This window comes from Aythya ferina (genome assembly GCF_964211825.1).
Source record: "Aythya ferina genome assembly, chromosome: 1".
NCBI lineage: Eukaryota > Metazoa > Chordata > Aves > Anseriformes > Anatidae > Aythya > Aythya ferina.
This window is the reverse complement of record NC_140296.1, coordinates 66,822,198-66,849,620: the sequence shown is the minus strand read 5'-3', so window position 1 is coordinate 66,849,620 and position 27,423 is coordinate 66,822,198. Positions and strand designations below refer to the sequence as shown.

At 40.0% G+C, this 27,423-nt stretch overlaps 1 protein-coding gene across 1 annotated transcript in view; it reads left to right on the top strand.

Moving 5' to 3' along the window:
- Positions 1-27,108, top strand: part of SLC9A2 (solute carrier family 9 member A2) — a 34,536-nt gene extending 7,428 nt beyond the window's left edge. The window contains exons 3-12 of the mRNA XM_084505613.1: positions 4,188-4,438; positions 11,929-12,146; positions 13,462-13,664; positions 15,499-15,588; positions 17,005-17,075; positions 18,572-18,733; positions 19,365-19,461; positions 20,669-20,800; positions 22,696-22,789; positions 24,608-27,108. Coding sequence (XP_084361739.1) covers positions 4,188-4,438; positions 11,929-12,146; positions 13,462-13,664; positions 15,499-15,588; positions 17,005-17,075; positions 18,572-18,733; positions 19,365-19,461; positions 20,669-20,800; positions 22,696-22,789; positions 24,608-24,978 — 1,689 coding nt within the window. The 3' untranslated portion in view covers positions 24,979-27,108. The remainder of the gene's footprint in view (positions 1-4,187; positions 4,439-11,928; positions 12,147-13,461; positions 13,665-15,498; positions 15,589-17,004; positions 17,076-18,571; positions 18,734-19,364; positions 19,462-20,668; positions 20,801-22,695; positions 22,790-24,607) is intronic.
- The last annotated feature ends 315 nt before the right edge of the window (positions 27,109-27,423 follow it).

Below are 27,423 nucleotides of genomic sequence, written 5' to 3'. Positions count from 1 at the left end.
TTATTTAAGGGGAAAGGGGGCTACTTTTATGTTAATATAAAGGTTTTTCTTCTTGATTTTTTTTTTTCCAACTGAAATTGCTTTTTCCAATCACAAAATCAATCTCCTTTCCACTGGAGCAGCAGTTAATCCAGTTTTGCTAGCAAAACACTGCATCCTGATGACGGATGTATTTGTGTGTGACATGGCAGATTACTTCAAGGCACTGTTTTTATAGGCACTGGCATGGCAATTAAATAACCATGATATGCAGCTTTCCTGTAGGCATCATTATAGCCTTCTTTAGGGTCCTTTCTCGCACACTGTTTTCCCAAACACCCCAGCATGGGGAGAGGTACTCTGAGGAGCCTGTAGGACCAACTGAGCATATGGCACTGGCCATGCATATATTCATGAGGGAGTGAAAGGGACTTGGAGTGTGTTCAGTCTTACTTCCCAGCTATTGCTTAGAGGTGGTATTTGGCAGCAGACCAGGTGGTTTCCACATGCTACACACTGGCCTGCTAATGGCTCCCTGTTATGGTTTTGCACACCTGCAATCATGTGCTTAGACTTAAAACATGACCCAGACCATTGCATGAGTTCTCTGTGGGGTGTGCTTAGTGGACTTTGCCTCCTGTCCCCATGGCGGTGCTGCCAGAGTAGTTCTTGCTGCAGTGTGGTCAGGGTAGCATGGGTGCCTTCAGTGGGATGTGGGGATGGGGTGGGAGGGATATTGAAGTTGGGCTGGCCAGCAACCTGGACTGCCCAATTCCTGCCTGCAGACACCAGCCACTAAACCACAAAAGTACCATGAAACCTGGGGGCTACACAGACAGGCAGTGCAATACAGTGTGACTTCAGTAACCATGCTTTCTAAATACTTTAAGGCCTTCTTCCTGCTAACCTGCTTGCACTTCCAGGCTGTTCCTAATAAAAGCTTTTCTTTTGTTAGGAATCTCAGCTCTGCTGTGCTTCTCAGATGATCTTGCATTCCTGATAGGTTTCACGATAGGCCTGTGTATTTGGACAATCCATTTATCCTACTGGTGGAATTTCTGAGCTTGAATTTGCCTGAAGGCAATGTTTGCCTGTCAGCTATAGTGCTTCTCGTTCGGGTTGGTGCTTTACCAGCCTCCTGGTTCAGTGATAACTACCATGATAATACTAAATGGCAAGATCACAGATGAAGCTGAGTGTTAGCAGTTCAAATTTCAGTCCTGGGCTTAAAATCATAGGGACGGAGTTAGTGTCATTGCAATAATATTATTCCCTTGTTAGAAAACATTGCAGCAGTACTCTGTATTCTGCCTATACTGAAAACATTATTTTAGAGTGCTTTAAAGTAATTTCAGAATTAAAAACTAATAACTGAGAACTGATGAAAATAAGCAATTAACATCTAGGAAGAGCAGAGATGCTCCGAGACACGATTAAGAAAGGATTGGTGACTGATATTATTTGTTGCAACCTTCAGCAAGTTCAGCTAAAGGATGTTGAGTAAATGCAAATCTTGAACTTGAAAAAAAACGGTTCTCATACCAAAAGCATTGCAAAATGTGTCTAGTGTTGCTGTAGTTTAACTCACCTGAAAGCTTAAAGAGAGCTGTAAAACTGAACTACCTGTAGAGTAAAAGGGAACTGAACCTGATTATGATCTCATGTACAGTAGTGCAAATAAAGAACAATAAGGACGAGATTGAAATTGTATTCATGACATTCCATAGTCCTAGCTGCTGCTTCTAGCACAGCAGTCTTGTTTTGAACCATGAACATTGCTTTTCTTCTTTCAAGTAACTTCTGGCAACAGACTCAAGATTTGTAGGGATGTCTGATGGAACCAGGCTCCGTTCAATTTGCAGTGTGAGTACTTCTCTGTGAAGATGAGGTGATGTTATGAAAAGGCTGTTGCTTGAGGAGGTCACAATTACATGCTTCTTTACAAGTGGCTCTCAGTGGCCTTACCTCAGAGACTTGCCGTACATATAAATATATTTATATAGTTAGTTTTGAAAATGTAAAACAATTTGACACCACTTAAAGAAAATAGTCATTTTCCATAATACATACCAAGTGACTATTCTACAAGGTCAAATTCTGTAAATGTCTTGAAGAATAACACAAGCCTGAGTAGTCACAAGTACCAAGAAATGACTCAAGGAAACTCCTCTCCCTGCTTGACACAAGACAGCAGTATTTTTTTCTTCAGCCCGTGATTTGGAAAGCCCTGGGAGTCTGTGGACTGGAGGGTTTCTTTTATTTTTATTTTTATTTTTATTTTTATTTTTATTTTTATTTTTATTTTTATTTTTATTTTTATTTTTATTTTTATTTTTATTTTTATTTTTATTTTTATTTTATTTTATTTTTTTAGGGCGAAAAATAAAGGCATAGCTATTGTCAGGAGGCTTAATTCTGTTATGCTTTTCTCCATGTAAATTCGTAAGGTCCACAAATCAAAACAGGTTGAAAACCACTGGAGCATATGACATTACTTTCCTGTCCTGCATGGGACACAGTAGCAAGGAACAGGGCAAAAAAAGGCTGGTAGTCTGCCTCACAGCAGCAAGGTGAATGGGTTTGCCCAGGTGAAAAATGACACTTCTCCTATGTGGACTCTTCCTGAGGGTATCGTTTTTAGGCAATGAACAGTTTGTGCTCATGCTCTTGCCCTTTTTATTGCTTTGTAATGAAAATCAGAAATTACCGGTGACCCTGCTATGTTTGATTTAACCTTCTTTATTTTTTCATGCTTGCACTGGAATATATATTTTTTCTTTTCTTTTTCAGTTCTTTCCTTTCACTTAGCCTAAAGGACCCCTAATAGCCCATGTCTTCGCATTAGTCTTTAGTGAGGACTTATACCTGTGTAAGACCTCTCAAATTTTGGCCAAGAAGATCTGTACAACTTTCTTTCTGTCATGTGAGAGAGAACAAGACTGCAAAGGTGAAAAATCTCTCCCAGTATTCAAATACCTACATTGTTGGCACAATTCAAGTACTGATAAAACATTGTTCTCTCAAATAGCATTTCTGATAGAGAAACCTGTTTGGTCTACTAAGAAGCCCATAAAGAAAGCAGAGGTTTAGCTCCTATAAACTGTCCAAGCTGCCTAGCCTGGTGTTTGTTATGACCAAGGTGGCTTAATCTGTGACCCTAGTTTACACTTCTGGCTTAGATGCGTTCTGTAAGAGGAGAAGGACCAAGCTTTGGGCTGGAAAAGGAGGCCACATAGCCATCATGATATCGCATGGCTGGGAGCACACATACAATAAATCTGTAACAGGGGAGACCCTTTAAGATTTCTTTAGGAGTGACTGATTCCGTTGTAGTCTTTTAAGTAGTAACTAGCATACTGAATGTTAGAGAAATTTGGACTTTATATCATTCCGTTTCCTGCATAGAACAAAAAGGATTTCTGGCCAAGAAAATACAAAAATCTCATTGACCTCATTTCTTTAGGAGGACTGTTGTAAGAACTTTGAAAATGAAACTGGACAAATACATGTTAAGAGGTCTTCTAATGGGAATTAAATCCAAATCTCTAGAAATAATCTCAAGTTTGAAAAGTCTTTAAATCATTGGATTCCTAATGGTTAGTAGAGAAAGACCACTTCATGGTTACTATGTTGCTTGTAATCTTTGGGGTGGTCACAGTCCATCTCCCCCATGCCAGACTGATCTATGGTCTAATTCAGTGCTGCAGCTCTTGGTGTCCTATGTAGCTCAAACACGGTTGAAAATGACATGAATTTTCACCAATTACGAAGCTGTATTTTTTCCTCCTCTTTTATTTCTTTGCTTCTGGGGAAAATCTGAAATAGCCATTTGAGGGGAAATTAGGAGCTCTGCAAATGAATGAGTTTAAAAATCTTTAGGTAGAGCTTTGGACAGGTCTTTGAATCAGCCAGGTAAGGAGTCTAATCATGACTACGCTCCTGGCCTACAGAATGATGTCAGTTGAGACACTGCAGTCTTTTGTCTCCATTTGCAAAAATGGGAATAATTATATTTACACTTCTTTGTATATCTCCCTGATATTTGTGAAGGACACAAATGCCAGAAGTAAACAGCAGCATATCTCAGAAGTGTGTTCAAGATAGATAGAGAAATACAAAGTCCAACACTGAATCTGAGGAACATGATAACACAAAAGGAAATTAAGAAGAATTCAGAAACATGATGTGCTTTTTTCTTTTTCTCATAGGTCCTGTACAATTTGTTCAAGTCTTTCTGCCAGATGAGCACAATTAAGGTTATTGATGTATTCGCTGGAATTGCTAACTTCTTTATAGTGGGGATCGGTGGAGTATTGATTGGAATCCTTTTGGGATTTGTAGCAGCCTTTACCACCCGTTTCACCCATAAAATCCGAGTGATTGAGCCACTCTTTGTCTTCCTGTACAGTTACTTGTCATACATAACAGCTGAAATGTTTCATCTCTCGGGCATCATGGCGTAAGTACCCCAAACTTCAGTGATTATAGCACCCAGATAAGAATGCCAAAGGGAACTGCAGAGAGGACCAGATTTTGCAAACTCTGCCATGTGGCCTCGTTCCACTGTGCATGGCAGCAAAGCTGGCTTGAGGATTTCCGGCCTCTCCCCTCCTGCTTCCATCCCATTGTCTCAGCATGCCACCACACCAGCTGTGTCACTAAAACTGCCCATGGCATCACACCATAAACCATATCTTTGAAACGTTCCAAGTTAAAAATAATCCCTTGTATTTTTGGTGGGGTTATTCATAACCCATTTCAGTTGGTGACCCAAGTCCTCATATGACCCTGCCACCAGTCACAAAGGCATGGCTCAGGGGTGGCACAGAGTGACGTGGGGGCAGCAGTGGCTGGCAGGGAGTGGGAGTGGTGGCTGCAAACCTCATGAGCTGGCTTCGCTGCTGATGCTAACGTATTGTGAAACTGCATCTTCACACAGTCATGTGAGCAGCCAGTAAATGCCATTCAATGAAGACAATGCATGTATCATCCAGGCAAACTCCTGCTGGATTACAAGTACAGTAAGGATTGGATGAATGTAGGATTTGCAGAATCTAGTCCTATGGTAGTGTAACACTTTAGTTTAATATATTCATACATGTGCCTGTGTATTACAAGGCTGTCTGCATACATCATTATGTACAAAAAAAATATTATTCTTCCCACTGCTAACACATAAAAATATTTTCTCTCCTTGGGTTTTCACTCCTGGGCTTCAGTAAAGATAGAGCACGGACTCTCACTTGGTGCTGTTTATACTCTAGCAACCTCAACTTTAGAAAGAGCCTTTATGACACCTGATATATGGTTTTCTTTGGTTCCAAGTAATATTTTTAAAGGCTGACCTTCCTTAATGACTTTGTATTGTTCTAGTGGCAAATGTGAGTCATTCAGGCATTAGAAGCATAGCTGTTTTTGAAAGCTCATATGTTGCTTCTGAGTATCACTGATACTTTATAATACCTCATTTGATGATTATGCTTTAAGAAAGTGAAGATAGATTTGATATTGTAGTCCTGTCAGTATAACATTTTCTGGGTCCAGGAAGCAATTTACAAGGAAACTAGTAGCTGATGATTTCAGTTGTATAAAGATAGAAATATGCCATGAAATCAGAAGGCTTAGTACTTTAATATAAGTAAAGATGTAAAGATTACATGGGTTTCTTTCTCTGATATGAGACTAAATAAAGTAACATATGAATCCACTTTGACCGAGTTCATAAATGAGCCATCTCTTTCCCTAGCTTCTATTCATAGCATTTGTGTGGTTTCTAGTTTCCTCCACTTCTTAAGTCAAATGTCCTTGACATCCTATGATCAAATACTTAAAGGGCTTCTAAACTAAAAACGTGTGGCTAAACTGTGCATAGAAAAAAAAAAATCTATCAGTGTGCATGAAAATACTGAACTGGACATTCTGCATCTGGGGTAAAATGGAAAGGGCACCATGGGTCTGCTGGTGGCTAAGTGGAACTAGTGCATTCCAGTGCCTGGAACCAGCACACCATTGTTTCACAAGGAACAAGTAAACTATTCCTCTCCTCTCCTCTCCTCTCCTCTCCTCTCCTCTCCTCTCCTCTCCTCTCCTCTCCTCTCCTCTCCTCTCCTCTCCTCTCCTCTCCTCTCCTCTCCTCTCCTCTCCTCTCCTCTCCTCTCCTCTCCTCTCCTCTCCTCTCCTCTCCTCTCCTCGGGTGCAAAACAGTAGAGGAAACATTGAGGTTTTGTTTTTGTTTTTGTTTGTTTTTTTCCCTCCAACAACACAACAGAAGTTATCTTTAAAATGTCCTAAATGTGCTTTGACTCTACGTATATTTTGTATCAGCTGAGGGAGCTGGATACCTCGGTGGCACTTATGGGAAGGGCGAAGGGCTCTCTGCAGGGGTGTAGACTCTCTGCTATCATGAGACATATAGCGTGCCCCTTCCCTGCAGGGGGCCTTACAGCTCCTGTAATCCCCACATCACCTGTGAGTAAATCTTACTTCGTGCTCTTTGCATTTCATTAGTCTCCAAGCTGGGGAGAATCTCGTGCCCTGTGTCAGAGCACAGCACGCACTGGTACTGAGCCCCTTGCCACGTTTTGCAGAGAGTACCTTGAGTCATGATGACTCTGTTCTGACTTCAAAGGCAGCCCTGCTCTGAGCAAGCAGGTGGACCAAATGACCTTGGGGTGACTCTCACAACCCAGCTCGTTCAGTCATTACATGATTCTTTGTCCATTTGTAGTTCAGCCCACGGGGAAGAAATACATATTCGCCTGAGTCTGCTGAACTACTGATTCCCTCTTCCTTCATAACCAGGTTCTTAAAGATACTCCACAAAGCCTTGCAGGTACACACAGTACCACACTTCAGGCACAGGACATAAGCAGGAACATGCAGTGTTATTGCATTAATAAGATTTTTACATAAATATTATGACACACAGAATGCCTCCTTTCTGTGCAAGTAGAAATTCGCTGCCAAAGGAGCAGAGGGGAATAAAAGGTGCCCTCCCCTGATAAATCTGTGTATTCACCCTGGGGACAAATGGTTCGTGAAGCATCCATGTGAAACCCCTGCACTGAGTTACTTGGCTGAAATAGCTCTGGGACTGAATCACGTCCCTGCCAGCTGCTGTGTGAAAGTCCTCTCCAGAAGGAGAGGAAGGAGGTCCTCCTGTAATTAGAGCCTGGCTTGAGTCAGATTCACGGGTGTGAAAAATGCAGATGTGAATCTGAACGTTATCTGCTCAGTTCCATTTGTAATTATAATACTACATCTGCTGCTTTTGCTGCTTACTCATTTATTGTAAAGGCTGTGAAGCAGCAGAACTTTCTTTTCTCTCTCTCTTTTTTCTTTTTTTTTTTTTTTTTTTTTTTTTCAATAGTGAATTAGCAGTCTGAAAGGAACAAACATTGAAACTACTGTAAATTTAGTAGGTCAAGGAAACATGAGGATTGAACCCAGTGGCCTTGTTTATTTCAGTCATGACAGAAACTCTACTGTTTGTGCAGGAGAATTTCTATTCTTCAGAGGCACAGAAACCTGCAGGTTAATTGCAATTAACTGTTTTTTCCCTCCTTTTCTTGACCAAGGCAACTACCTCAGGTCACAGAAATGGAAGCTAGAAGTAATGTGTGAGGATAAGAAATGTGAAATAAAACACATGTAAGCATTTTATTTGATTATGGTGACAATAAAAATTTAGTCTGTGAAAAACATCTTATAGTGATCTACATAAAATCTTAATAAAAATTTAAAGGATTTGCTTTTATATTGAATCTTAAAGGATTTGATTTTATATTGAATTTTAACACTATCTACATACAATTTTCAAATTGAAGAGACTTCAATTGGATTTTTTTTTCTAATGTAGATAAATATTCTGAAGAGCTACGAGATTCATAAAATAAACAGTGATTTGCACTGGAATAGCACTTATCTGAAGAATGAGTGAATCAACTCAGCTGATGACACTAATTGGATGAATGCAAAATTTGACTGAAAAGAATATTTTATATAGGAGTGTAGTCCCTTTAAATTCTTGCAGTGGTTAAACATGGTAGGTGTTTTAAATTACACCTTGTAAAGATCACGATTAATCTGGTGGCAGATTCTTATCAGACATCTATTTACAGTGTCTCCATTACCTCAGGATCCAAAAACAGTGTCCAGTGTATGCTTCCCCACTCCCCAAGCTACAGGGCTTTCCTAAATGACTATAATGACAAAAACTATTTATTTTAAGAGGGTAATAAATATGAATGAGTGTTTTGTTTTGTCTTTGAGGCAGACCTGACAGCCACAATGCATCAGGCAGTAAGCTGCAGCTTTGAGACCCTGAAAAGACCGTGTGTCTATAAGTGTCTGTTTTGCAGTCTGCCCATTGCATTCTTACTAGATTGCCCTTTCTGCCCCTGCATATGCGCCAGTGCCATCTGTGCTGTGTGTGCAACCAATTGGAGGTGGTGAGGATGTGACCAAATTGCTATACCTGGGCAGATAAGCTGTGCCTTCACAGGAGAGCTGTCGTTGGCTGTGACATGACCTGAGATATCTGTAGGTCTATCAGTGCAGTCTGTGGCTGTCAAGCAGCTGATTTGCCCCTGAATATGAGAGTTCTGGATGTGATAAGTAGAATTGAGACCCTTCTTCACGTATTCTTTAGAGGTTGGTCACCTGTAAACTGAAGAACCTGGCAATGTTTGCCAGCTCCCAGGCTTGGGTATGTGTCCTGGCCAAGTCATCACTCCATGTCAGGACAAAATCATTCATGGCCCAGGTCCTCTCCCACTTTCTTCCTGAGATGTGTAGGCATGTGTAATGTGGGATCTCTGACAAGTCCCTAGTTTGGGCAACTGTAAAATCAGAACGAGGAGAAGAGCTGTGAAGAACATCTGCATCACAGTCTGTGTTGGCAAAAATGCAGGACCTCTGTTGTCCTAGTCATGCATAAACTAGAAATGTTACCTAAACAACTGAAAGTTGCAAAGAGAAAGGTTGCATACTCATGAAATCTGCATTGTTTCATTTGTGTTTCAATTGTGCCATGTGGCCATGATAAAATCTGCTTCCCAGAGAGCATGCTAGTCTTGGGCCACAGAGGATCTTTCTGTTGAAGACTGTGGTGAAATCAGCTGACAATGACAGCTGACTGTTATGTTGGTACTAAATGCAGGTGAGGACCTGGGACAGTTTTTATCAAGCTTTCCTTCTACTCAGTCTTGGGGTTTGGTTAGGGATGGAGTTAGTGCTTGGATAGAAATGGCCATTTTGTATTGTGCAGACTAGATCTGCCTCTGTATCACCGAGTGTACAGAGATTTTGTCCCCCTGTACTCAGTTCTGGTGAGGCCGCACCTTAAGTACTTTCAGTTTTAGGTCCCTCTCTACAAGAAGGACATGGAGGTGCTCGAGAGAGTCCAGAGAAGGGTGACCAAGCTGGTGAGGGGTCTGGAGAACAAGTCCTATGAGGAGCGGCTGAGGGAGCTGGGCTTGTTCAGCCTGAAGAAAAGGGGGCTCAGGGGCGACCTTATTGCTCTCTATAGGTACACTAAAGGAGGCTGTAGTGAGGTGGGGATTGGTCATTCTCCCACATGTCTGGTGACAGGATGAGGGGAAATGGGCTAAATTGTGCCAGGGGAGGTTTAGGTTGGGTATTAGGAAAAACTCCTTTACCGAAAGGGATGTTAGGCATTGGAATGGGCTGCCCAGGGAAGTGGTTGAGTCACCATCTCTGGAGGTCTTTAAAAGATGTTTAGATGTAGAGCTTAGTGATATGGTTTAGTGGAGGACTGGTTAGTGTTAGGTCAGAGGTTGGACTTGGTGATCTTGGAGGTCTCTTCCAACCTAGACGATTCTGTGATTCTGTGTAGTTGTACAAAAATGCAGAGTGAAGGCCAAGTTAGGTGCACTGTTCTTTTAACACCTATCCACTTACCTTTCTAAGCCACTACAAGCATCTGTCCCCATGTAAGACCCTCTTCCCTGCCTTTTATTCACCCTGATATGTCTGCACTGCTCAGCAGAGGTAAAAGGAGTAGTCTGTGCCCTCTCCCAGTGTCCATGTTATGTCCCAGGTTCACCCTAATGCTTCCCAGTCACTTTTGGGGCAGTGAACGTGTTGGTTGGGTCAGAGATCTAGAACTACATATCACATTGTGGCCATTGTCCTCCAAAACAGGTCATGTTGGCTCGACTTAAGAGAAAGAAACTTCTGGACAAAACTAACTTTAATTAAGTTATTTAATTAAAGAAATGTTTTCCAAGTCTGCCAGCCTCAGCTACAGCCTCAGTCTCTGTTAGGGAGAACCTCTTGCAAAATGTTAAGAAAGTTTTTATTCTGAGGTCTTTTTGAAGTTACTACTAATTCTGATATTTAAAACAAACAAACAAACAAACAAACAAACAAACAAAACCTTTTAGAAGAAAGAATCTAGACATGTTTTTTCCAGTATTCCAGTCAGTAGGTTTGTTCTGAGCTTTCCCTCTGCCTTCTTTTCCGTTTGCACTTACAGTCAGGGACAACTGAGTTGTTCAGAAATGGGACTCTCAGCTTGGAGTGAGAACACAGAATTAGATTTTCTTCACTGGAATCTGCATGAGACATGAGGAAACGTTCCTCAGCTTCTTTCCAAGGAGGGTCTGGAACACTTTTGATCTTCTTCCTTCATGAGAGAGAGCAATGTGGACATTTCAGTAGGAGGAGATATCACCTGTGTCATCAAATAGTGTTTATAAACTGAAAGCTGGTGGTACTGGGATAAGTAACCATGGTATAAGTCCTCGTGGGCTATATTCAGAAACGCAACATAAATACACTTCTCTATCACTGTTTAGGTTTACTCTATATCATTTGGCTCAGAATCACTAGTGGGTGTGTATAATACTGTTTTAACTGGGAAATCGGAAAAGACATGGCTGCAGGGAGGGAACTCATGCTTTTGCCTTAGGTAAAAGAACTAAGAACGACAGCTGTTTCTCAATTCATCTAGCACTAGTTGCCCACCTTGATTATTACGCAATTCAGAATGCTTCCCTACTCCAAGGCACCACCTTGAGGTAATCTAGTCAGCACTGCTAATGGTCTTTAAGCCTGACGACTTTGCAGCTGAATAGTCTCAGCCATCCGTGCACTGTGGGATACAACACCATCCTGAGCAAACGACGTACAAACAGTAATGTCGTTCTTTGCTTTGCTCTTCCTGCTGATTAAGAACCTGTGTTTACTAACAGGCCTAGATGAAGGACTTGTAGATGTAGTAAGTCCTGTCTATTCTCTCACATATCAGTTGAGATGTGCATTTCATTCGTTTGTGAGTGCTTTATATGTGCAACAGCACCAGCACGATTTCTGGTTGTGTTTTTTACTTCTGAAACCATGGTCAGCTCTGTGCGTACACAAAACAAGCAGAGTCCTAGAGTGGAGGAGAAGTTTTCTGTAGCCTTGCTGCTTACTTCACCAGGAAAGTGGAGCTGGCTACTGTCACTGCCATTGCAGGAGGAATGGTTTGGTGGGGAAACTACTTATGGGAAGGGAGTAAAGTCCAGCCCCATCACCTACAGTTTCCATCCTGTCTGTTGATGTCTGAAGGACATCTGTCTGATGCCCTTCAGCAGCAATAGGAGCAGCGGTCCCAGTTCTCCAGGGATGTGCTTGGCTCTCTTCAGCTCTGCCTCTCTTAAAATACACAGTTTGAGTGACCCTTGCACAGATCACATGGATTTAGTATGTGACAAAACTCTCCATATACTGATGTCTTCTCAGAAAACTTCCCACTGTGAGGAAAAAAAATCCCATGCCCCAAGCTGGAGGTTCGCTAAGTCCATAACTTTTATATTTGGTGGTGGTGGAATAAGTTGTGCTTTGCACTTTAGAGGAGACTATGGGAAAGTGATAGTATTCTGTAGAAATGAGAGAGGGTAGAAGAAATCATGCCAACGATACAGCATTATGTTTGCCTTCCAGGATTACATCTTGTGCCATGACCATGAATAAATATGTGGAGGAAAATGTTTCCCAAAAATCCTATACGACAATAAAGTATTTTATGAAGATGTTGAGCAGTGTCAGTGAGACGTTAATCTTCATTTTCATGGGAGTGTCCACAGTCGGGAAGAACCATGAGTGGAACTGGGCCTTCGTTAGCTTCACCCTCCTTTTCTGTTTAATCTGGAGGGCACTGGGTAAGCAAGTCTCAGACTGCACGTCGTGTTCTTTGCAAGAGAAAATTCCTACCACTTTTCCTCTAGCAGAAAATGCCAAAATTTAGGCAGAGTCCTATCGGCTTGTGGAATTGTCTTCTTATTTATAATGTTTTATAGATCTCAGGGTCAGCTTCCACCTTTTCCCAGAACAGAACCTAAACATCAGTTTGGTCTTGATCTTGCCTATCTGAAGGCAGAAGCAGTAGGCATGGTAATCAGAGTACATATATCTAATTACACATTTATTTACAAATAAACCATTTTTACTTAAAAGGACGATCAGTTCTGCAACAATAAAAAGATTTTGTTTTTGTTTTAATTCTTACTAAGCTTGTGTTTTTCCCCATCATTGACATTAATAGCATCAAAACAAGAAATGCTATATTTGTAGTGTTGTTCAGGCATATGATGTGAGGAAAGTGCTTGACCCTGCTGTGTTTGCAATATTAGCTCTTTTTCGTTTATCTTGATACCAAAGTAGATGTCAGGTTCATAGGTCTTCAATCTCAGTTTGCTGTGTAATACTTTGGCCCATCTGTGCATACAAGCAGCTCATGTTCTGGACTGCCTCCTCACTCCTGCTTCTAGCTCCCAAGTCTCCCTTCACTGCACAGATATGTACTATTTTTCCTCCACCACATGTAACCCCACAATTAATACCTTATACTGGAAACCAGCCTGACTGCCCCTCAGCTCAGGGCCATAGGCTTGCTCCCTTCACTTGCCTTTTTGCCTTTACTCCAGCCTGCCCCATGTCTGGAGCCTGTGCCTTTGGTACACCCCCATTTACTGATATCTTCTTGTTCCATCCCTAGTCCTCCATCCTTTCTGTCTGTGCAAGTAAAATTAAGAGACTGACTAAGATTTTGCAGAATTCAAAGCACAGATTTGACAACACAATGTGTTGAAAAGCACTTTAAATCCCATTTAAAAATGTAATTTAGGTGTTTCAGTCTATACTGACACAAGAATAGTTGCTGCTTTGGAAGGGCATAGTGGCTGTCTCATGGCTCTCAGTTAGGCGCTTCAGGTCCTAAATCCAGCTGACCTGAGATGGACATGTTTAAGACTGCTTCTTGGAAATTTAATTTTTTTCTTCTGTGGTGTTTTAAAGCTGCTATATAACATTTCATTTCTTCCATAATAAGTAAAGAAGAAGCACATAAAGGTGTTTCAAAACAAATATTAGTATTGTGGGGGATTTCCATGCAATTTTAATTTCTCCTTTCTCTCTCTCTCTCTCTCTTTTTGTTTTTGTTTTTGTTTTTGTATTTCCATTTTGTTTTTTCTTCAGGTGTTTTTGTTCTGACTCAGATCATTAATGTGTTCCGGACAATTCCTCTCACTTTTAAGGACCAATTTATTATTGCCTATGGAGGCCTCCGAGGAGCTATTTGTTTTTCACTTGTGTTTCTGCTTCCTTCTACTGTGTTCCCCAGGAAGAAGTTGTTCATCACTGCCGTTATCGTGGTGATATTCTTTACTGTTTTCATTCAGGTAACCCCTTTCCTCTTCTGGACCTTTTCTTTCTCGAACATGTTGTAAATAAGAAGTGGGTAGAAAAACAGGTGTCTTAAATTACTGGAAGGAACATACTTGAAGGAACATACTTCTGTATTGCTCCATGGTCATACTTACAAAAAAAATGCTATGCAGTCAGCAGACAGGTAGCAAAAGTATGCCAGATATTAAGTACTTATGCGAACATGTAAGTAGCATTAAGCATTTAAAACCCTATGAGGTTGGAGTGGGGGGAAGGGAGTGAGCTGCTACACAGGAGATTGTTAGCCTAACTGTTAATTAAACTGAGGTTTAGACTGGTCTTTGAATGATTATAAAGTGAATGAGGAAGGAGCTAGAAATTTCTCCTAAATAGGGAATAGACGCATGGGGCTGGACTAGAGTCCCTCTGAGGGACTCTAGTAAAATTAAGTAAAAAAGAGTCCATGGGGCTCTAGTCCAGCCCCATGCGTCTATTGTGGGCATGGGGCTGGACTAGAGTCCCTCAGAGGGACTCTAGTCCAGCCCCATGCCCACAATAGGGCCACCTGCAAGAGCTCAATCAGGTTGCTCAGGGTGATGGCCAGTTGGGTTCTGCATATCTGCATGGATGGAGATACCCCAGCCTCTTTAGGTACCTGCTCCCGGGTTTGACCATCCTGGACAGATGAGGCTGATGAGATAGAACTCCTCAAAGGATGGTTCCTGGGGATGGTTTTGTTTAATATTCTTGTTATTGACAGAGGAACTTTTTGGTGCTGATGGTTTTTGATGACAGACTTCAGAAGGTGACAACTTAATGGGGAAGCAGCTAGGAAAAGGAGAACAGATAGGACCAATATGATAGAAATATAATGAAATTTAACAGTAGTAAGTACAAATGTGTTTGTGCAATGACTTTCTTACTATGGATTTCTCTTATGAAATGGGGACCTTTCATTCTGAAAAAAAAAAATAGGGAAAAAGACACAGGTATACTAATTGATAATGGTGTGGAGTTTAAGCCACCAATGCAATACGGACAGAAGAAAGGCAAATGTGATGTCAAGACATACTGAGACAGGTATTTCCAGGAGAAAACAAAGTAATGTTCTAGACTGATCATGGGACTGGTAAGCCTGTTGTGTGAAAGGAGACCAGAATGTCTTGGCCTCAGCAAAATGAAGGAGAAGAGGGAATGTAATTACTGTTTATATCAGGGAGTGAACACCAGAGAAGGAGGAACACTGTTCAAGCCAAAAAGACAATGTTGGCACAAGAACAAAGTGGTACAAAGTGACCATGATGTAATTAAGAAGCAGCTTTCTAATTATCAGAACAATGAGGTTCAGGAGGAGTGTTCCAGTATGAGCAATGGGGCAAAGAAACCTAACTACTTTTGAGATAAAGCTTGATTCATTTATGAATAGAAATACATGACATGGTTGTCTGGGATAGTAGGGGCTGATCTCAACACCATTAGATTCATTTCTCTCTCCTGTGTCAGTGTGCCTATACAAATAAACCATGATGTAAATTCTTCCACAAATAATGGTTCAAAATATCATTTAGGGGCAGCCAAAGCATTTGTTCTTTCTTTGAGAGTAGTATAACATGGATACATATTTAACAAAAATCTTGGTGTCATGGGTCTGGTCTAAAGCCATTCAATAACAATTTTCGTGCTACTGTTGAGACATATTTGAGTACCTGAAGTAAGAAAATTTTTGGAGTTAAAAAAGTTATCCACAGCCATTTTCACTGCTCTGACAGAGATGCAAAAGACCAAAAGGTTTTGTTTTTCTTTTATTTTTATGGAAAAACACAGAAATATTTTCTTTTTTCTTTACAGGGAATAACAATTCGTCCACTGGTGGAGTTTCTTGATGTCAAAAGGTCAAATAAAAAGCAGCCTGCTGTCAGTGAAGAAATTTATAACAGGGTATGTTGCACCTTTTGTGTTACAGATGAAACCTTCATATAGATAAAATTCCTAATGACTTTGAAAATGAGAGATTTAACATACAGTACTACAGAAATAAATGCACTCTTTAAGATTTCTTTTCTATGGCTGTTCTAAGCACAACAACTGTAAAGCTTATATTTAAATTTTTATCATTATCAAAATTATCATAGTTATGTATCATTATTTGGGAATCTTCACCTTGTTTTGTTACTTGTTGAAGTAAGTTATCTTCTTGTGATTTGTTTCTCTTAGGACATGTGTTATTTTAGAACTTGACTACATTAGAAACCTTTGGCAATTTAATTACATTACATTGTGTTTGAGTTAGTCTAATTAAACATATGTAAACTCCTTCTAAAGACACATTTAAACTTCCCTAACTCTCACATCACCAACCTCTCAGTGGATTTGTATTTGGTATGTGTATGTCTAATTATTGTGGCTCATTAGCTGTGCATGTTCTTGAATGTATTTCTACTTACAGCATACCTGCGGTAGGTGGTTTTAAATTCCAAATTGAGGAATAATAAGGGTGACATTCAGTAAAGAACCAAATCTAGACATCTAGTACGTCTAGAACTTACTTTTTGCACAAAACTATCAGGATTTCCCTCTGAATTTTAGAGACCCCCTGCTATGGTACTTGAATCAAGAGCACAACTGTTTGTGAGCCACCTCTGGGGATCCAGTGAAATCTTAGATGGACTGGCTCATCCTTTTGTAATTGGTAATAGAGTAAGGAAGAGCATGGTTCTAATACTGGGGGCTCAGGATGTTTTGAGGTGATGTTGGACCATAGTCCTCTGAAATAGGAGCTCAGGAGCTGATGCTGGTTCTTGCTGCTCTATCCTGTGTATCCAGAAGGGCAAGTGCTGGTATGGGGATCTCCTGCCCTTTCAGCCTGTCTCCTCCACAAAGTCATACCTGGCTCACTGTCAAGCCTGGGGAAGTCCCTGAAGAAGGCACAGGCATAGCCCCAACTGGTTACGGAACATAAAAGAACTGAAAATATAGGAAAAACAAATTACCTCCAGATTTAGATAGGAGATCAGCAAGATTGACGTGGAGATTGGCAGCTGACTTTAATTCTTCTGGGGCTGTGAGCTGATGGAGCTCCCAGGGAGAAGAACAGAATCCAGCTCTGAGATCATGCTGCCCTCCGTGGCATTTGAATGGAGGCAAGGACAGACTCCTTTCAATATCCATAAGCCAAGCCTGCACTTGTTTGTTTAGACTGAATTTAGTTAACATTATTTAGTTGCATTTTGTTAAATTCAAGCATTGTCCTGAATTCTGACCAGGCTTTTCTGTTTTGAAGTTGAAGCATAATATCTAAGGGCAAACCAAATTATGTCTGTAAATTTGTGTAATGATCCAACATTTCCCCTTTAGTTCTTTGATCATGTGAAGACGGGAATTGAAGATGTGTGTGGACACTGGGGTCACAATTTTTGGAGAGATAAGTAAGAATGTCATTTAAAACTCTTTGTTATACATGGGAAACTAAACTGGCTCCGCAGCAACAAATAGAGGCTGTTGGGCATCAGATTTCATTTTCGGCATTTTATTCTTGAAAGCGGGTGGTTGTTTTTAGAACGTGTGGGTTACAAAGAGAAGGCAGAAAAACAATGTCTTTTTAACTAAACCACAAGCAAACAGGACAAAATCTCCAGCTGGGAAAAAGTATAGCCCTCTGATCCCAGGGTAAAGTATTCTACCTTCTGAGGATGAGTGTAATCTCCCTATTTCTGACAGTTTCAGAGCATTTCCTGTATGTCTGCTGAGCTTTTCATCCCAAGCTGGCTTTCCTGCTCAGGATGCTGCTGCAAATTGTATGCCTCTGTGGTGTTAAGTGCGGGGTTAGTTCCCTAGTTGATGAGAAACAAACAAAAGTTCTGGGACTTCCTCTAGGAAGATCAAGGCACTGGCTGGCATGAGGTGCATGAGAGATCTTAATGGCAGGCAGTTCCACAGTTCCTGATGGTATTATTTAGGACTTAGTGTCAGTTAAGAAGATTACCACTGGCTATACCTGAATTATTCATGTGTTCAGTTTAGCTGCTGAATCATCATCATCATCATTTGTTTGGATCTAACCCCATTTTTGCAGAAGTACATTCTTTTTCACCCAAATCCTTCAACCCCAAAGCATGGGCATTGCTCACCCACCTTCCAGTCACTGCTCCAATAAGAATTTAAGTGTTTTGTACAGAGGAAAGAGCATCAGCAGGAGAGGCTGAGAAGATCCCTCTCCAAATGATTAGAGGGCATGACAGAGGATGTGTTCCTGACAGATGGATAACATGGGTACAATTCTTTTTTACTTAGCCTGGTTCTCCTCCAGTCTGTGTGAGATCTTTAACCAACAGATTATGGAGCAAAGGAGAGTCCCACCTCTTTCTGACCTTCAGAAACACTTCTGACTGAAATTCAAGAATAATTTCAGAATGACTGGAGGGCAGAATATTTTCTGACAAACAAAGTTACCCTGGCTCTAATCAATGTTTTTTCACTAAGCATCCAAGAGAGTTGTGGTTGCTTTAGAGAAAAGGAGAACTTCTGAAGTTTTATAAGAGCAAGCTAAAATTTCAAAGGAAAAAGCAGTGGGTGCAAATGTAGACTTTTTAGTTGTTATTACAGTAAATATTTAATGTTCCCTTTGTCTCAGTGAAAACGAAGAATTAGAAACAATAATGTCCAATAACACGTAGTACCTAAAAGTTAAATGTTGCTGCCAGGGACCATGTGCTTTAACAGATGAACCAAAACATAGGTTAAGACTATCTGAAACAAGGATGAACTTGACCCTTGATTAAGTGTTATCCAGCCCTAAATTCTTAATATACACATACTCCAAGGGAATAAACTCCTTCACAATCACTTTAGCTACAGTATAGCAGCTTTCCTCAGCTATGCATTGTTGAAATTAAGTAGTTGGATTGGTTTGCCTCTCATACAGGTTTAAAAAGTTTGACAATAAATACCTGCGAAGACTTCTCATCCGGGAGAACCAGCCCAAATCCAGCATTGTTTCTTTGTACAAGAAGCTGGAAATAAAGCATGCCATCGAGATGGCAGAGAGTGGAATGATCAGCAAAGTCCCATCGTCAGTGTCTCTCAGGTAAGCCAGCTAGGCCAGTGTGGCTGAACATTGTGGTGGGGTTGTGTAATGTATTTCACAGTCCATAGGCAAGATAATCATTTTAACTTAGGGCACTTTGTGTCCTAACATCACATGAACAGTAAGCAGACATGAAACCGGAGCGTTTCACTTGCAGCTCACATAAAAAGCACTCAGTAAGCCTCAGTCTTCCGGAGCGTGTAGTTTTACAAGGGCAGCTGCATGCAGCTCACAGGGAACATTGATTTGCTGCATAGTACTGAGCTGGATTTAAACCAGTGCCTGCACATCTGCTACAAGGAACTACAAGGGAAGCCTGAGGGACATTTTGAAAAGTGTCTTAGTCAAATTTACAATTTAGTGAAAGCAATACCAAGTTTTGGAGAGTGGGTTTTGAGCCTTAGCACCTGACTCAAATGAGATCAAGGTTTCATTCTTACCTGGTACATTTTTACCTCTTCCTCAGTTGTTTTAAAATGCTGTTTCCAACTCTAGCAAAGAAAACAGTTCAAATGTAATTTCCAATCATAAAAATAAATATTCTTTCCCCCTCTCTCTCTTTCATGTATTTTCCTGTTTGTTTTGTTTCATTTCTTTATTTATTCAATTAATTATTTTTATTCTGCCACAGTGAATATCATGAAGGAAAAATAAAGCCATTGTCTCCCGCTGAAATGGAAAACATGCGGGAAATTCTAACAAAGAATCTCTACCAAATACGACATCGAGTAAGAATAAAGCTTTTCATACCTAAATACCCACTACTTTTTGAATATACTTATTAGTTTTCTGCTTTTTCAGTCTTCCTTTTTTTCACTCCATTTACGGTACTGTCAGCTCAGGTGCTAATTAAATATTAGAGGACTGTAGTGTGGTGAATTTGGACCTCTGGGTCTTGGGTTCACCTTTGAGCAGGGTTTGCTCCTGAAGCTTTGTTGTGCCATAAAGGAGGCTCCTCAGGGCAGTGATCACAGCACCAAGCCTGCTGCAGTTCAGGCAGTGTTTGGACACTGCTCTCAGACATAGGGTCTGATTCAGGTTGTGCTGTGTGGAGCCAGGACCTGGACTCCTTGTGGGTCCCTTCCAGCTTGGGATATTCTATGGTTCTATGACATCTTTGGGCCAGCACAGCATCTGCTTTACTGCAGCATAATAATTAATCCTGTTATTTACTTCTCTTGTCTACAAATCTGCTGTCATATGTAGAGCAACATATTTGTGATCCTTCATGCAAATTGCTTACTTGATCTTATACTATTGATGAAACTTAATGTTTTTCTCATATTACCTGCAATATACTTCCATTACTTAAAAAGGAAAATAGGTGCAAATTCAATCCAACCTTGCCCCACTTCTATAAGTATTTTGGTCACTTCATGATATGGGATTAGATTTCCCATTTGCCTCCAGTTGTGAAGTTGTTTGTATTAAGAGCAGAGGTGATGAGCTGGAAAAACAGTGAAATAAAAGCAAAAGGACATTTCACATTTACCCTCCTGTGGCTAAGTAGTTTGAATGTCTGCGCCCTTGGAAAACATTCAAAACTGGAGCTTGCTTCAACTTGCTGGAGGTAAAAATGACTTCCCTCTAGGTGACTCATCTTATCACTTTCAAATGTGCATCCTCCATTGACATTGACTGAGCTAGTACAACATGGGGGTAAACACTGTATTAAGTCAGCTTTCTGCAATTTCTGTTTCATTACAAATATCAGCAGGCTTAAAAAACAAGCAGCTGCTTACGAAGCCTCTGACTAAAAAAAAATGCCAGCATAATTAGTATTCTTGTTCTTAATCATCTTTAATATGATTTTGTTTGCAAGGATTTATGGTGGTTATTAAAATATTAAAGCAAAAATCCTATTTTGTATTGTTCATACAGCTCAACATTTGACATTGTTCTTTTCAGAATGTAATCACTGCTTTTCTGTTTCAGACAATGTCATATAACCGACATAGCCTGGCTGCAGATGCAAATGAGAAGCAGGCCAAAGAAATTCTGATCCGTCGCCGGCACAGCCTTAGAGAGAGCCTAAGGAAAACTAACAGCCTGTCAAGAGAAAGACCGGTACTTGCATTTTAGTTGATTTATAGAAAACAGCTCTCAGTAGCTGAATGCCATGCAGAACAAAATCTGAAATGCAGAAGAAATAAATCCCAAATCTGAAAGACAACAGCACATATAATGTCACACTTACACCCTCAGTTGTACACTTGGGGCCCTTAGTTTGCATTGACTCCTTCAGAAAACCTTCAATACTGTGGAATTTAAGAGTGGGATGTGCTGCTATGATTTTATCTCAGAGGAGCTGAGCAGGTTCCATACACAGTGTACTTGTGTGTCATGATCAGAATTCTGTCAGTATTTTGATGAAGAGTGGATGGTTAAGGTAGAAAATGACTTTGAGACAGTCAAACTACTTACAGTATGCTCCAAAATATGGGAAAGAGGAGAACTTTTGGTCAAGTTTGACAGGGTGAGCACTCAATTTGAAAACTGTCATCATTTCCTTAGGATTCTTAAAAAGTGGTCAGGACTTCAGGTTTTGACACAGGATAGGAAAAACCCCTCTATCTGCAAGAAATGACATGTTGTGTTGACATTTGATTCTGAAGCAATCTTTTTATGCCATCAATGTAAACTTCAGACCTTCCAAACAGAGCAACAATAGAGAAGCTGATACGTCCATTTTAGCTTTGAGGGAAATTAACCACCCTATAAACATGTATTTTCATGTTACAAGAACACTTAGCGACTTCATTGATATACATGTATATGTCCTTCAGCTACTGAGGCTGCTAATAATGATGTCTACAATAAGTACTGCATCCCATTTGTGATCATTACCTTGGTGACCTGTGGCATGAGTGGCGATAAGTCTGTTTCTGAATGATCTTTGTGTTGTTGTTCTCAACCACAGTACCATATGTTGATTTTTTAGAAGGAATACTGGAGACACTTAGCAGGACTGAGTCATTTTTGGGGGCAGAGAGAAAGATGGTGTCTGACAACTTTTTAAAATGCACAGACTGTTATTTTTAAAAAAATAATCCTTGAATAAATACACTACACAAGGAAGTGTTATCTGTAGGTTCGTGCCTGGTGCACGTGGCCAGACTACAGAAGTGGTCCTGAGAAGCACAAAAATATCGAAAGATGAAAAATGTCTCATGGAAAGTAGATTTTCCTTACACACTCCCTTTGCGTATGCAGTGATGGTGGTGCAGGCAGGGGAGAGCTGGTAGATCATAAAGGTTTTAAACAGATCTTCATATACAAATGAGAGAAAGGATACCCTTGAGAAATCTCTGACTTTTTAAAAATCACCCTGTCTTGGAAAGTACCTCGTATGTTCCAGGAAGTGTTCACCAGAGCACGCCAGAGGTGTGCTCTGCACCCAGGGACTTTAGAGCTTAGTCTTGGGAAAACAAGGCTTTTATGCCCTGCACTGGTAAATGGTCACACTGGTGCCTAACTTCCTCGTCAACTAGTGTGACTAGTCAACTATAAAAGTCATTTATATGTATAAGGTGTTTGCAGGATCAGAATACAGATTACTTCTGGTGCCCAAGCTTCAGTCTCAAGCTAATTTTTGTAGCTGACTAATAAGGTTCCAGACTGAAATTGCATAAAACGACGCTTTGCCTTCCTCTGGAAAATGTGTACAGGTAAGGTTGAGGTCAGAGAGCATATATTTAACTCTGATCTCAGAGGGCATAGCACTAGGCTCTGCTTTGATTAAGCTGCTTGAGAATACCCAGTCCTTACCTTAGCACAGACCTCAACCAGAAGTAAGTGTTAATTGAGTGTGTAGTAAAAGATCACGTATTAGCTAATCCCAAACTACTCTCTAGCCCTTTAGCTACCTAAGTCTGTTCAAGCCTCGGTTGTTTATCTTAACATACACTATGGAGGTACTTCCTTTTGCTGTAACTTAACATTTCACTTATTTCTTTGAACAGGCTGCTGCTGCAAATACAAAAAGATTTCTTTCACTTCCTAAAAACACTAAACTCCCAGAGAAACTACGTGTAAGAAATAAAACATCTTCCAGAGGTAATGGAAAATTTTCTGCTCTCTTACTGTGCTGCACTCATCTTGCCTACATAAAAGGAAAGCTTTCCCAGGGACAATGTAAAGAAGTCAGTATGTTAATACTGAAATGAATTTTAACTACTTCATGTGCAGTGCTCTCATTCTAGAGTTAATGCCTTCACAGAATATTTGTAGGTGCTGGATATTTAGCAGGGGTCTTGGAGCATTAAAAATGATGGGTTCTAAAGCAGGCATTTTAGTGCAGAGAAATGCCCCAATAAACAATCTTGTGGGGCTTTCTCAGTTCAAATGCTGTAGCAGCATGGTCCTCACAGCACATCTCCTCATGTGAGCAAGCAGTAGCCTGAGACACTTGCACCAGAAACTCTGTTCATTGCTTATTCTCCACATCTTTATTCAATAATACCCAGATCTCCCTCTTGGGCTGCGACCCTGTGTGGTTTCTTTTCTTACTGGGGTCAGAGCAGATGACAGTGCCTTGAGAACCAAACTAGCAAGGAAAATGAGGACATGATGTCTGATTTATAAATCTCATGAAGAACATCTCAAAAGTCTGTGGTTTACGCATTAAATGTTTATTTATTTATTTTTATGCCTAAACTCACAAGTGATTCATTTTGGAGTTCTTGGTTTCTAAAAAAAAAAATTAAAAAAAATGAAAAAAAATCTGGAGGAAGGCAACAATTTGATGTGAAAACTTTGCCAACTCTATACGTTACTTTTATTTGCTACTAATTTCATTACAATGGCTATATCATGCTCAGGAACATTCCCTTTCATGCCAAGCAACCATCTAGATCTTTTGTTGAGAAGTTTAAATCTCTGCACATTCACTAAAATGTCCTGACAACATCCCAGCCCAATTAGACTCCCCCTCTTCCAAATTAATTTAACAATAGACCTTTGTATTGTTATTGTCTGTATTGTTAGTCTTTGCTGTTAATTACATCTTTGCTCTCCTGAATGTAGGATGCATTTTATTCTATAGTTATGTCTACAGAGGTCACCTACTGTCACCTAGAATTAGATATTAAAGAGGAAAAATGCCTCCAGATTATTCAATTGTCAAAAATATATATCATATGACATATTTAGGAGAAGAAAAGCCTAAAAACACAGTATGATGAAGACCTTCCTTGATATAAAATTATCTGGGTGAATGGACAATTATATAGTGATATATTCTGTTGACCTCTTCCTCACCTATTTAAAAGAAATAACATGTAGGTTACTAATGGAAGTTGCTCTTATGACAGTTGCACAATATGCAAATCTTTGCTTTGATTCATTTAAAACACTATATCTGACGTGAGCCTAAGAACAAATCTGAGTCATTCATAAACGATTGTTAAAATGATTACCAAATGACTGAAGTGTGCAAGTTTTGATGAAGATGTTCATTAATTAAAAAAATAGTCTGCGGGGGAAAATATATTGCACATGCACACACCCGAAATGTTTCCAGCTGAGTTTACCTGATAGTTATCATTTAAGAGTATTCCCTGAATGGTTACGCCAGCTTTCCAGCTTGGCCATTTTCTACCTTACTGTGAGGAGATGAAGGAGTTTGTGGCACTTGCAAGCTGTGAGATTTGCCCTGTATTTTTCTTTGATATCTTATCTTAGGTGTAATAAGGATGGGATGTTTCCTCCCAGCTGGTCATTGCCCTTTGCTTGGTGGAACACTGATGCTACTTTTCCAAAGTCAAGTTTCTAGAGTGCCTATAAGTGCAGTGCCCTGGAAGTGCCTCTTACGGGATGTGAGGATGAGAGTATCTCGTTTCTCTGTCAAATTTTAATTTTGTTTTCAATCAACAGTGGGTGACAGCAGTGACTCTGAAATGGATGCCACTACCACGGTGCTCAATTTAAGACCCAGAGCAGGGAAAATCTTAAGAGAACAGAGACTGAGGCAGCAGCGGCCACCGTCTGAGTTAAGGATGGAGTGGAAGAATGAAGTCGATGGGAGCCAGAACGGACGAGGAGAGCAGCAGGAGCCAGGCAGTCTGCCTCAGCCGTCCATTGGGTTCAGGCAGCCACTGCTGACGAGACCAAGATTTGGCACTTTGAGCAGGGAAGATTTGACTGCAGACCATGGGTCAGCAAGACCTATACCACCACCACGATTGGTTAGGCAAGCATCACAAGGGGAAAGACAGAGAAATAAGCCTGAGAACCAGCCATATTGAATACAGCAGAAACTGAACTATCGGTAATAAGCAGTGGGCATATCAAGTTAAGATTCTAAACTATCTGATCAGACAGTGGGATCCATTAAAGAGAAAACAAACCTTAATGTGGATCTAAGCATTTCCATTTGGACAAAGCCAATGCCATTAACTAAGTGAAAGGAATACTGGAGCAATTGCAAAACTGAGGACATTAAAAAAATATCTCTTTTTATAAATAACTTATGGCAATGCTTTAATTACATTAAATCCACTATTAAGATAGGATGGAAATGTGCCTTATCACATCATCTCCTGTGGAACCAAGTCATGCAAGTTCAATACCCAGATATCCATAGAAAATCATGAAAGTCCAGTGATGAAGGGGTTCTTTACAAAAACCTATATCATTTCAGGTTTTATTTATGATCAAATAATATTTGTTTTAACCAGAGCTTTAATATGAGTAACACTGAAAATTGCACAATGCACCTATCATATAGACTTCATAAGAAGAATAAGCATATTCCTGGAACCCAGTTTGTTGCAAGAGCTGTGATGTGCAAACAGGAAGAAGAGAAGGAGTAAACTGTTGGAACAGAATTGCACAGTTTATAGAGAGAAGCTGCAACAGAGACAAGACCTGAATAGCTTGAATTTTTACTTTTTTAATTTTGGCAATATGTAGCCTTTGAATGGTACTGCGAATCGCCAAGGGAAATCTGAATTCTCACTGAAATCTGAACCTTGATTCTGACTAATGTCAACAAGACTAGAGCACTTAAAAGGACACCAGAAGCCCTAAAAAGAGACTTCAAGTAGATAAAAAATGTTACTGTTCAAAATTGCTTTTTGCACCTTAGCTTTTCCATGGCAGTGCAAACACAGCAGTAGAATAGTTGTAGAGCACTGCACATAGATGAAGCCAGCAGTGCCCTGTTTGAGTTTTGGGACCACCGAGGTTCAAGAAAGCTCCTTCACTCATGCTTGTGAACCTGGTCAACTTGTTTTACTGTTTCTTCATTTATAAGGGGGAAGGATCATCTTTTCTTTGGACTATGCACTCCAAGGAACACAAATGTTCCTTCTGATTTGTTTGTACAGTCAAAGTAGCACCACAGAGCTCTGGAATCACTTGCAGTCACGGTGCACCTTACTAAAACCCATAAGAAATGCAGACTTTCTTCACCCTAGCGTAAATGGCTGTCATCTGAGTGCATATGAGAAGGGAGGGTGCATTAAAATAAATGATACTTAATAGCTCTCAGGAATTTGCACTTTCTGTCCCACTTTATCTTAAGTTTTGAGCTTTCTTCAGCACAGATACACATTTCAGCACAATGCAAAAATCATTTTCATTCTTCTTGTTACAAGATTCATAACTTTCAGTTAAGAATGTACACTGTGAAATCATAACTTTTTTTTTTTTTTTTCGTTAGCACATTTCTAAATCTGTGGGCAATAAGATTTACTTTTTTTTTTTTTTTTTTTTAAATTTAGGCTCATTTTGAAAGAACTATTAAAAATCAAATTTCCTTTTAAAATCACAGGGTAAATTTCTTTCAAAGGTTTGTGGGCGGGCTGGTAAATGAGTTTTATAAATAGGGATAATGACTTTCCTTCACTTAATAGCTTTTCCAAAATATTCATTTGATGTATGTATTTAAAATGTCAAACCTGCCTGAACTCTTTTATTGTCACATCTTTTAATCTTTTTCCTCTGTTCAGGCTATGTAATTTCTGCTGTTTGTCAAATGCAAATTTTAAGCTGCAGAGAGATGACTAGGTGAACCCTAGAAATCTCAGTCAGGTGTTCATGGCTATTCTCAAAAAATGATTTTTGTGGAAGGCAATATTTGTCTACCCTTTAATGATCATATCTTGTCTGGAAATAAAACCAGGTTCTAACGAAGTCAGTAAGCTTTAAAAACAAATTTGAATGTATTTCTGCAGGAAAATATATTTCAACTGTAAAACTGCCAGCAAGTACTCTATCACTGCATTACTGATATCACAATTAAATAAGAAAGCCTTAAGTTTGGATTTCAGTTCCGAAACCTCTCTGCAGATGGGACTGTTTAGACCAGGTGTTTTATAGCAGGTCCATCTGAAATCTGACCAAATAAATAAATGTACAATGTTGCACATTGACATTTAGTTTATTCTCTGTGGAGCTTTCTCCTTCATGTGCTGGTAATGACCAAGTAATTGGGGAAAGATGTCATGTTTTTTTTTAAAAAAAAATGGTTGTTGGTTTTATTGGCACAATGTTAAATAATGGATGTAGGTTTTAGGAACCTGACAGCTTTCCTTGTGTTGTCCATTAGTGCAGCACTTGCTTAGATCATTGGTACTTGAACTGGGTTCCCCATTGTAAAAACACAAAGGTAGAGGTTGTTCTTATGAAATATGCTCTTGGTGCTTCAAGACACACCAGCAATTTGCTACCTTTTCAAAGCACTTCGA